General features: G+C 54.7%; 1 protein-coding gene across 3 annotated transcripts in view; it reads left to right on the top strand.

Moving 5' to 3' along the window:
- The window catches only part of LOC116956443 (cadherin-related family member 5-like), a 29,675-nt gene that overhangs the window by 15,373 nt on the left and 2,079 nt on the right, over positions 1–12,223 (top strand). For 2 of the 3 annotated variants that reach the window (XM_032978084.2, XM_032978082.2), the window contains 6 exons: positions 2,588–2,785; positions 3,303–3,437; positions 4,449–4,521; positions 5,946–6,103; positions 9,183–9,203; positions 10,862–10,985. In XM_032978084.2, coding sequence (XP_032833975.2) covers positions 2,588–2,785; positions 3,303–3,437; positions 4,449–4,521; positions 5,946–6,103; positions 9,183–9,203; positions 10,862–10,985 — 709 coding nt within the window. The remainder of the gene's footprint in view (positions 1–2,587; positions 2,786–3,302; positions 3,438–4,448; positions 4,522–5,945; positions 6,104–9,182; positions 9,204–10,861; positions 10,986–12,223) is intronic. The other variant, XM_032978083.2, reaches the window with a different exon arrangement.

Below are 12,223 nucleotides of genomic sequence, written 5' to 3' on the forward strand. Positions count from 1 at the left end.
TCTGTCTGTCTTTGTCTAGAGACCTCCATCAGAGACCAGTCTGTCTATCTTTGTCTCGAGACCCATCAGAGACCAGTCAGTTTATCTGTCTTTGTCTAGAGACCCATCAGAGACCAGTCTATCTGTCTTTGTCTAGAGACCTCCATCAGAGACCAGTCTGTCTGTCTGTCACTGTCTAGAGACCCATCAGAGACCAGTCTGTCTTTGTCTAGAGACCCATCAGAGACCAGTCTATCTGTCTTTGTCTAGAGACCTCCATCAGAGACCAGTCTGTCTGTCTGTCACTGTCTAGAGACCCATCAGAGACCAGTCTATCTGTCTGTCATTGTCTAGAGACCCATCAGAGACCAGTCTGTCTGTCTGTCATTGTCTAGAGACCCATCAGAGACCAGACTGTCTGTCTGTCACTGTCTAGAGACCTCCATCAGAGACCAGTCTGTCTGTCTGTCATTGTCTAGACACCCATCAGAGACCAGTCTGTCTGTCTGTCACTGTCTAGAGACCCATCAGAGACCAGTCTGTCTGTCTGTCATTGTCTAGAGACCCCATCAGAGACCAGTCTGTCTGTCTTTGTCTAGAGACCTCCATCAGAGACCAGTCTGTCTGTCTGTCATTGTCTAGACACCCATCAGAGACCAGTCTGTCTGTCTGTCACTGTCTAGAGACCCATCAGAGACCAGTCTGTCTGTCTGTCATTGTCTAGAGACTCATCAGAGACCAGTCTGTCTCTCACTGTCTAGAGACCCATCAGAGACCAGTCTGTCTGTCTGTCATTGTCTAGAGACTCATCAGAGACCAGTCTGTCTCTCACTGTCTAGAGACCCATCAGAGACCAGTCTGTCTGTCTGTCATTGTCTAGAGACCCATCAGAGACCAGTCTGTCTGTCTGTCATTGTCTCGAGACTCATCAGAGACCAGTTTGTCTGTCTGTCATTGTCTCGAGACCTTCCTCAAGGACCACTCTGTCTGTCTGTCATTGTCTCGAGACCCATCAGAGACCAGTCTGTCTGTCTGTCACTGTCTAGAGGCCTCAACTTATTTCGCAATGTACGTAGCCAACCGTACTAAACGGAGGTGGACGTGTGTGTATGTTGAACTTATTTCGCAGCGTACGTAGCCAACCGTGCTTCCCAGAGGTGTGCGGCCAAGCCAGTTGCCTGTCGCAGCGTACGTAGCCAACCGTGCTTCCCAGAGGTGTGCGGCCAAGCCAGTTGCCTGTCATTAAACCGGGTTCTCTGGTGCGGCGAGTCAGTGGTCCAAGCACGCTCGCGAAAACACTGACAGCGAGAATCTTATTAAACAATTCATTTGGCCAAAAAAATTCCCCCCCTTAGCTACCAGGGTTAGGGTGGTGAGATGCTGCCCGCCTGCTGTGTGGCCCGGAGGTGACTCGAAGGGATCTCGGAGGTAGCTCCGCTACGTCCGCTTCCCCGTTCCACCAACGGGGAAGGGCTGCGTTGCCGCGTGAGCGTTCCCAATGGGGTTTTGAGTCCCTCGGCGCGACGCCGGTCGGACGCGATTGCGCGTAACCGGGGAAAGGTGGCGGAGTGGATCGTCGTCATCGTCGTCGCGGTGGTGTCCCGTCGCGCGGCTCGGCCTGCGCTGCCTTTGCCGGGTTCCACGGGAACTGCATGTCCGGCGCGAAAGAAGTTCAACGTACATGCATGCTTCCTCCACGCCTCCGATTAGCGCGGTCGGCTACGTACGGTGCGAAGGACGCGCAAGCATACGCGCTACATACGTCCTGCTGCATTGGAAGGAAGCTCTTGGCACGTGGTGGCGAAACGTCGGACACCGCGCATATCGGAGGGAGAGCGCCCGCGGCCGTGGCAGCAGCGCAACGGCATAAACTCACGCAGGGGAGGTGGGGAAAATAAGTACAAATAATTATTATAATGTCGACAGAAGCATACTCTTTGGTTCTATTCGGTAAAGTCACGTAGGTGAAAAATTAAACAACAAAAATCACGACGTTTCGGCCACAACACAAGCGGCCTTCATCAGGTGAAGGGATCAGGCTGTCTCGAGGACAGCGCTGGAGTGAAACACAGCCACGCGGTCTGAGCGTATTTATTTTTTTACCTACGCGACTTTACCGAATAGAACCAAAGAGTATGGATCCTTGCAGTCACGAAAGCTTTACATCTAGAATTGTCGACAGAAGTTTTTTGTAATTCTGGATCTCACCGCTCTGTGCCGGCCCACCACAGTCTACACAACAACAACAACAACAGCAGCAGCAGCAACAACAATAACAACATCGTGCATTCATGCTGTGCCCGTAATGCAACCAAATTGCACAATTCGGTTGGCGGCCGACGTCCCCCCCCCGTGATCCGCGGCTCAAACAAATTCCCCGCGACGCCGGCGCACGGCAGCGAGAGGAGTTGGCGCCAACGCTGCCGCGCGAGGTCGCACGTTTGGTGCGGTGGTCGTTTCTGCTGACCGTGCGTGACGAACGAATGAACGACCGAACGAATGAACGAATCAACGCGAGCGAACGTTTCCGGGGGGGGTGGCAGCGCGTTCAGGCCCAGGGAAGCCCCCTTCCCCGTCGTCCGCTGTCTCCCTCCTCCCCCCCGCCCAGGCGGCGCAGGTGGACGACCCGCGCAAGTTCGCGGTGGCGGTCGCGGTGGTGCGCGTGGTGTCGCTGAATCGCTGGGCGCCGGCGTTCCCCGGCGGCTACGAGGGGTTCGTGCGAGAGAGCTCGGGCGACGCCGTGCCGGTGTTCACCACGCGCGAGTCGGCGCTGCGCGTGCACGCGCTGGACCGCGACTTCCCCAATGTGCGAGCCGACACGGCCACTAACGACACCGACACCGCCGCCATCACCACCGCCGCCATCACCACCACCCCCGCCACAACAACCACTACCGTCGCCGCAACGGCCACTAACGTCACCAACACCGACACCGCCGCCGCCGTCGCCGCCACCCCCGCCACAACAACCACTACCGTCGCCGACACTACTGCCGTCACCCCACCACCGTCACCGCCGCCACTGTCACCACCACCACCGCCACTGCCAACTACCGCCACCATCGCCACACCAACAGCAGTTCCACAACCATTGCCGTCCCCGCCACCGCCACCACCGCTGCCATCGCGACCACTACCGCCACCACCACTACCACCATCGTCGCACTTGTGCCGGGCACCTGAAGCGTGGAAAGTTGCCCGCAGGAGGTCACGGAACCGACCCGGGCGAGACGGGTAACCTGACCGAGGTGACCGGCACCACCACATCTCTCGCCCTGTCTGCTACCTCCCCTTCCCCCAACCACCATCCCCCCCCCCCCCAGGGCCTGAACCCCCGGGTGGAGTACTCGCTGATCGTCCCGGCCGGAGCGCGCGCCGAATGGTTCTACGTGACTCACGAGGGCTTCGTGCTCGCTCGCGGAGACGCGCTCACCCTGGGCCAGAGCTTCGCGCTGGAGGTGAGTGCCGCGGAGCTCTACGCTGGGCCACGGAGCTCTACGCTGGGCGACAGAGCTCTACGCTTAGTGATAGAGCTCTACGCTGGGCGACGGAGCTCTATGCTGGGCGACAGAGCTCTACGCTTAGTGATAGAGCTCTATGCTGGGCCACGGAGCTCTACGCTGTGTGATAGTACTCTACGCTGGGCGACAGAGCTCTATGCTGGGCGACAGAGCTCTACGCTTAGTGATAGAGCTCTATGCTGGGCCACGGAGCTCTACGCTGTGTGATTGAGCTCTACGCTGTGTGATAGTACTCTACGCTGGGCGACAAGAGCTCTATGCTGGGCGACAGAGCTCTACGCTTAGTGAAAGAGCTCTACGCTGGGCGACAGAGCTCTACGCTGTGTGATAGTACTCTACGCTGGGCCACGGAGCTCTACGCTGGGCGACGGAGCTCTACGCTGTGTGACAAGAGCTCTAAGCTTAGTGATAGAGATCTACGCTGGGCGACGGAGCTCTAAACTTAGTGATAGAGCTCTACACTGGGCGACGGAGCTCTACGCTGGGCCACGGAGCTCTACGCTGGGCGACAGAGCTCTACGCTGGGCGACAGAGCTCTACACTTAGTGATAGTACTCTACGCTGGGCGACGGAGCTCTACGCTGGGCGACAGAGCTCTACGCTTAGTGATAGAGATCTACGCTGGGCGACAGAGCTCTACACTTAGTGATAGAGCTCTAGGTTGGGCGACGGAGCTCTACGCTGGGCCACGGAGCTCTACGCTGGGCCACGGAGCTCTATGCTGGGCGACGGAGCTCTACGCTGGGCCACGGAGCTCTACGCTGGGCGACGGAGCTCTACGCTGGGCAATAGAACTCTGCTCTGTGTTAATTCAGACACAGAGAATATCTATCGCCCGTCGCTGTGTTCGCCTTCAGAGGCAGAGATGCACCAGTTTTATTGTTTGCGCGCATTTTCATGGTTGTTTTTCTTTCTTAAAAAAACGCGTCGATCTGCAAACCCCTGCAGGTGGTCGCCACCGACCAGGAAAGCTTCGACGTCGCGAAAACCTCGCTGAACATCGAAGTGATCGCGCAGGATGGTGAGTGTTGAAACGAGTCGCGCTTGTCGCGTGTCGAGCGATCTCTCTGTGAGAGGCACCACGGCTCTATTTGGAAAGACGAAATCGCCATCTCGTTATTCGTCTTCCCAGCTGGCTGGCCTCCAGTAAGGTGCTGCAACATCTTTTTTTTGGGGGGGGGGGGGGGGAATCATGTTTGACGTCATCGTAAAAAAGATTTTAAAACAGTTTAAAGAAAACATTTAAATCCGATAAACTTTCGGCGGTTGATTTCACCGTACTTCACCACGCCAGTCCGTTTGGCACAAGTGAGATGTTTTCTGGTTTTGGCCACATGCAGAATCAACGTCACGCGTTGTAATTATCTGACCGCTGTACATTTCCACGTGATGATGATGATGATATGATAAGCCACTTCGTTGATAGGCAGGTCGCCTCTGAAAAAAGAGCTACGTATCTCAGTGGGGCCTTACCTGGTAAAAATAAATCAGAAAATAGTAAATAGATACACTGGAATTGTGGCGAGGCAGCGAGAAGGGGGGGGGCAAAGCCCACTAAAAGAACATTCTCAAAAAAATCAACATCAACTCAAATGACCCAATGGACGCGGTGAAATCTTCTGCGTTTTTTTTTTTTTCACGACGGGCGGTAAAACCCGGGGGCCCGTGGCGTGCGCCGCTTGAGCGGGCGAACGAGCGAGGTCTCCGGGCGCCGCTCTTCACGCTTCACTTGGGGCGCTTGCCGAGGGCTCTCGCCGCCGCTCTTCAATCCCTGCGTCGCCTCCTCTCAACCTCGCCCCCCTGCCCTGGAGTGCTCTTGGCTTGGTCCCCCGAGGGCACTCCGTCACCCGCGGCTGCCGCTCCCCCCACCGCCTCCCCCCACCTCGAGCGCTCACGCAGCCTCTCCTTGTGGAATGGAGAGAGATTAGCCGAACTTCCTTCTTCCCGCGCGTAGCCGGTCGCGCTCACCGGAGGTGCGGAGAGCGGGCTGCTGTGCCGCTCGGTAACAGCTCGTGCCCTCTGAGCAAGGATTTCGGTGAGCACGGCGGGCTGCCCTTGTTTCGTCGGCACGTCCAAACGCCACCCGGGGCGCGCTCCGATTGTGGAGACGGGCAGAGACGCGAAATGATGCACTCACCGGCGTGGTCAAGTATGGCCACACGAGCGGCCAAGAGCATGGGGCAGGCCTTGTTCATCCCGCCGGCTTCGTCAGTCGCGTTGCCTCATTACACGATGATGATGATAATGACCATTACGATTATTACGACGGGGGATGATGACATCGACGACGATGAATACGTTCTTAGCGACGGCGACGATGAGGCCGCGACGACGTTCCCGACGACGGCAGCGAGATCGGCGGCTGCGACGTCGACGACGATTCCTGACGACGCCAACGGGCTTCCCCCGCCCCCCCCCCCTTCCCGGCGTTTGTCGCTACCTCAGTGAACTTCTACCGAGCGCGCGAGATGGGGATCCTGTCGGTGGTGCTGGCCAGCTGCCTGGCCGTGGCCTGTGCCGCCACGGGCCTCATGTACTACCGCATGCGCCTCCTGGGACACAAGGCCGACGATCCGCTGGCCCTCAAGGAGAGCCCCTACGTGGTAAGAGCGGCCCACCCACTCGGTCCCGAGATCGGAGAGCGCGGCGAGAGGTGGCCGCCTCCTGCTACACCACGGTGGCTAGGAGATGTTAACTACCTCGCCGGGTGTGCAGGAGATCGTGGGTTCGATTCCGCAACTGACGCCTGCAGTATATTTGGAGTTTGCTTGCCTCTCTCCCTGTGGTCGCGTGGATTTTTCCACGGATCCTTCGGTTGTTCCTTCCACAATTATAATCGTGGGTATTTTGGCTGCTATGAATTTCCACGCGATGAGCCACTTCGTTGAGCTATCATTCATGATAGCCAGGTCGCTTTTGAAAAAAGAGCTACATAGCTCATGTGGGCCCTTCATGGTGATGTTTTAGTTTTTACACCGCTCATTTCTGCCCCTGCTGGGCAGCAGGGCCCCCGCTTACAAGGGTGTTGTTGGTCTACTCTTCCACGCTGCACCGGACGCGTTGGAAGAGGTGGGAAAGTACCCACATTGTCCCCCACCGCTAGCGACCTGCCTGCCAGTCGATGTGGTGGGAGGTGCGGGGCATTCAAGGAAACTGCACCGTTGTTTCAACTGCCGCGCCTGGAGATAGAGCTGGAGACATCCATAATGCTCTCAACCTCATAAACCCGGGCTAAATTTCAGTTGTAGCTGTCCAGGGCTGAGCTCTGGAAAATACCCGACCCCGCCACCCTCCCCCCACCGCTGTGGGGGGAGGGTCAGCGGTCAGTTGGGTCAGGAGCCCTGGAAAAGCCGTGGGTGTAACCTCAGTAATTAATTAGCGATCGGATAAAAAGTTGGAAAATTATGCATTTTTGGTCAAGGGTCAGAAATGTGAACATATTTGTGAGATGATGGTCACACCGTGTGTGCACAAAACCTTCACTGGGGGCGGGCGGTTAATTGATCAGGGCGAATATGTGACGGTCGGATACGCGACGTAGCTCCGTAACATTGTAGGCCATCGACCTGTCGGTCTCCTGCACCACAAGGACGGCAGCATTCGTTCTCGCAGGAAACCTCCAGCGGTTCCCACTTCCTGGGTCTCATCAGCAGTGTTGTGGTCTGTTCAGGCCGACAAGTGCCCTTCACAGCAGGGGCGGAGCCAGGGGGGGGGGGGGTAACAGGGGTGACATTCTGCGTGTAAGTGTACAACACTCGGTCTGGCGGACTCCGTGCAACTGCATTGTCAGAGCGTGTCGCCAACCGATGGCGTCCAGTTCAACAGCCTGACCTCTCTAAATCATTCTTGAAATTAACATTTGTTGAATGTCACCCCGGCCTGAAATCCTGGCTCCGCCCCTGCTTCACAGTGGGGACCTCGGTAGTGCAGTACAGCAACATGGCTCGAAATTCAATAAGATGAATCAACCTCTACTCTGTACAATTATAATTGATCAAACAAATAATAGAAAATATTTAGTCTTATCATTGTATCAGCCTTTTGGACTTACGTTGGCTGACAAGAGCAAACGCTTGGCTGATTTTAACCTTCTGGGTCTCCAATGAGCAGAGTCAGGTCCGTTAAACATTTACTGTTCGGTTGCCCGATGTTATTGGTAAGGGCACTTCCTCCAGCCCCTGGTCCTCCATCAGCACAAACTAAATCAGTGGACAAAAAAAACTCGCTGAGCCCCGGAGTGGAACATTACGGTTAAAGAACAAAATCGAGGAAATGTAGTGTCACTACAACCTGCACATTAACTTAAACATTTATTTGAAGTCATCTGGGCCTATTGGCCTGAGTAACTTAAACCTGCGAGGCTAAATGGCCGGCATGTTGTCGAAGCCTTTCTCTAGCCACTGCTGGATGAAGGCCTCACCATGCCGAGTCAGTCATGTGGTGGCACAGCAATGTGCTGCGAATCCCGATGGCCTGAGTTAGATTCCCAGGCGCGGCTAACATCAGTGGCTGGCGAGTGAGATCCGAATCGGTACTGGCCTCCCCTCTACCTCCTCCGACCCGCAATAACCAGCGCGGTGAAGTATGGTCAAACGACCGACCAGAGTATTGGGGGGGCCTTGTCCATCCAGCAGTGCAATGACAAAGGGCTCTAAGCTGAACCAAGTTCAAATCACTTTCACGAGACTCCAGGTCGGCTGCGTTAAAAAGTCCAGTGGAGATTTCGCAGATTTTTTTTTCTCTCAGTCGTTGAGCGCCAACGGATGGGGCCGCACACTTGGCAAGTCTGCAAATCCTGCAATGTGGTGTCACCTGTGGTGGCTGCAGGCCCGACCGGGGGCTCTACGTGGAGGTTATTCGTTGGGTGTGTCACCCGACTACTAACATTACGCGATGGACACAGCTCGGTAACGCAATTGCGTCACCGTTGTGCGAAATAATTATTTAATAATTAAGGTGACGGACTGATCACGATTGCGATTGCTTTAAAAAAAAAAGGACGAATGTGGCTTTTGATTGCTTTATAAGAACTTGAGATCGAGCTGATATTTGATGCAACCACCCACCCCCAATGTTATTTCGTTTTACGAATCCTGCGCCCCTCGAGCGTCTAAGAGCCTTAAGCTTTAGTTGCTTGGTTGTCAGTGCCGGCCGCTGCCCGCGTGTCGCTGTGGTTGAGCGTGCGTAGCTGTGGATGTGGGTGCGTGTCGCTGTGGCTGTGTGCGCGTAGCTGTGGGTGCATGTTGCTGTGGTTGAGTGCACGTAGCTGTGGATGTGGGTGCGTGTCGCTGTGCTTGTGCCCGCGTGTAGCTGTGGATGTGGGTGCGTGTCGCTGTGGTTGTGCCCGCGTGTAGCTGTGGATGTGGGTGCGTGTCGCTGTGGTTGTGCCCGCGTGTAGCTGTGGATGTGGATGCATGTCGCTGTGCTTGTGCGCACGTAGCTGTGGATGTGGGTGCGTGTCGCTGTGGTTGTGCCCGCGTAGCTGTGGATGTGGGCGCGTGTCGCTGTGGTTGAGCGCACGTAGCTGTGGATGTGGGTGCGTGTCGCTGTGGTGAGCGCGCGTGTAGCTGTGCTTGTGCCCCCCATGTGGTTATGGTTCATTCTAACACGCGTCATCCTTTTGTTGTTGTTGTTGTTATCTTCTTTTTTTGTCCCCCGCATTTAAAATCGACTCTGAGACAGAGCCTCACAGACTACAGGATGGTAAGTGCTAGGGCCAGAAACACTACAGGGAACAAACAAAACTGATTGACAAATCAACGATGAGCAGTGCCCATCAGCAGGGTTGCGGCCCCTCACACAAACGCTGCTGGGTTTTTTTTTTCTGGCGTACCACAGGCGACAGCTTTGCACAAACAACCGCGAGGGGCCCGTTAAGTGCGTGGTGGCGCAGAGGTTAAGCTGAATCTCATTAGGTCCCTGGATTCTGCCCTGGTTATAATGAGTCCTCAGTGGGGCCAGTGCGATGGAAAGTTATTAAAGTAAATGGCTTGACGGACGGACGGACGGACGCAGGCGGTTCCCAATGAATGATTCGTTTTAAGTCTGCCGACGACGATGACGAACACCTTGCACAGTTTGGGACGGAATGTTTGCGGTACTGCGTTGGTGGCAGCGGTGGCATTATTTCGCGCGTCTAGAACGCGGTTCACAGGCACACATTATTTAAAAAAAAAAACGCATTTCGTCTGTCACACTGCCCGAAAAAGGAAAACATATTCAATAGGCGACGTTTCAGGCAACGGGCCTTCTTTGAAACAGAGAGGTAGGGTTCGAGATGTTTTTAGTGTGCAATAGAAACTTCACTCTGCCTATATACATCGTGAGGCAGTGACGGGAATTGAACTCTGGTATTGTATGCGTGTACAGGGACTCCCCTACTTACGAACATTCGACTTATGAACTTTCAGAGACACGAACAAACCCGGTCCGTATGTCCAGTTGCCCGTTCGGACTGAGAGTCGTAAGTTCCACCGCCGTGCAATAGATGGCGGTGGTGGTATCTACATCTGCAGAACGTGAAGAACCAGTGGCATCTACATCTGCAGAACGTGAAGAACCAGTTGCATCTACATCTGCAGAACATAAAAAAAACAGTGGCATCTACATCTGCAGAACATGAATAACCAATGGCATCTACAGCTGCAGAACATGAAGAACCAGTGGCACCTACATCTGGAGAACATGAAGAACCAGCGGCATCTACATATATAGCAGATTAGACTACTTTTAAAGCCATTCCCCGTTGGTAAGTAGATGAGTCCCTGTATGTTGAACTTTCGCACCGTATGTAGCTAAAGTTCAACATACATACATCATTGTGAGTGTTCAATTTCTGTCAACACTCCACGATGTATATGCACAGAGTGAACTTTCCACCTATTATACACTCAACAAAAATCTCTGACCCTATCTATTACAAATCTTGTAGATAAAGTCTTAACGAGCATACAAACATGAACCTACTTTGGAGGGCGATGTTCACAATATTAATTCATCAATCTTCCTGACATCTCTCTGCCCCTGAAGAAGCCCCGTTGCCCGAAACGTCGTCCACCGTATAACTTTCCCCTCTGCCGGGGGCAGTGCTGGACGGCGTCGTTATCGTGCGCGTTGCGAATCGTTGGGGCGCGTCGGTCGCGTCGAAACCAAGGATAAAATCGAGTAACCACTCCGAATGGGGGCGAAGTCAGAAGCGGTGGCTGCGTCGCAGTTGAGAATCCAGCCCCGGCCCCAGACCACCCCCAGCCGCCCACGGACTGCCACGGGAACGTGGAATTTCCACCGCTGCCGCGGCAACCGCCGACGGAGAGGGAGGACGGCGCGACCCTGCCGCGGTGTCGTTTTGTGCCGAGCGGCAGGTGGCCATGGGGGTATTCCGCCCGAAGTTCCGGACGAGCCACTCCGTGGAGGGGAACGGCGGCGCGGCCGACGGAGGCTGCCACTTCGCTCCGCAGGACCAGGTGGCAAACCCGTACGCCGCAGGTGAGCGCACGCACCTGTACTCTCGGGGGTGAGTATACACACCTGTACAATAGGGGTGTGTATACTCACCTGTACACTAGGGGTGAGTATACTCACCTGTACACTAGGGGGTGTGTATACTCACCTGTACTCCAGGGGGTGAGTATACACACCTGTACACTAGGGGTGTGTATACTCACCTGTATTCTTGGGGGTGAGTATTCACACCTGTACACTAGGGGTGAGTATACACACCTGTACTCTCGTGGGTGAGTATACACACCTGTACTCTAGGGGGTGAGTATACACACCTGTACACTAGGGGTGAGTATACACACCTGTACTCTCGGGGGTGAGTATACACACCTGTACACTAGGGGTGTGTATACTAACCTGTACTCTAGGGGGTGAGTATACACACCTGTACTCTAGGGGTGAGTATACACACCTGTACACTAGGGGGTGAGTATACACACCTGTACACTAGGGGTGTATATACTCACCTGTACTCTAGGGGGTGAGTATACACACCTGTACTCTAGGGGGTGAGTACACACACCTGTACACTAGGGGTGAGTATACACACCTGTACACTAGGGGTGAGTATACACACCTGTACACTAGGGGTGTGTATACTCACCTGTACACTAGGGGGGGTGTATACTCACCTGTACACTAGGGGGTTGTATACTCACCTGTACACTAGGGGTGAGTGCACACACCTGTACACTAGGGGTGTGTATACTCACCTGTACACTAGGGAGTGTGTATACTCACCTGTACACTAGGGGTGAGTGCACACACCTGTACACTAGGGGTGAGTGCACACAACTGTACACTAGGGGTGAGTGCACACACCTGTACACTAGGGGTGAGTACACACACCTGTACTGTAGGGGTGAGTACACACACCTGTACACTAGGGGGGGAGTACACACACGTGTACTCGTGGGGGTGAGTACACACACCTGTACTGTAGGGGTGAGTACACACACCTGTACTCTGAGGGGTGAGTACACACACCTGTACTCGTGGGGGTGAGTACACACACCTGTACTCTCAGGGGTTAGGGCACACACCTGGACTCCCTCCCCAGGCCTCCCATGTGCACGCCAGCCCTGTCTGTATAGTAATGAGATGCTTAAACATCCAAAGTATATTAAATTGACTGTACGTCGTGTCTGCCCGTGTCTGCACCTCTCTGCCTTTCTTTAAATGTATCTTTGCCTCTCTGTCTGCCTATCTGTTTGCCTGTCTGT

Source organism: Petromyzon marinus, chromosome 65, assembly GCF_048934315.1.
Source record: "Petromyzon marinus isolate PM22_M1 ecotype Great Lakes invasive population chromosome 65, UKy_Petmar_22M1.pri1.0, whole genome shotgun sequence".
Lineage (NCBI taxonomy): Eukaryota > Metazoa > Chordata > Hyperoartia > Petromyzontiformes > Petromyzontidae > Petromyzon > Petromyzon marinus.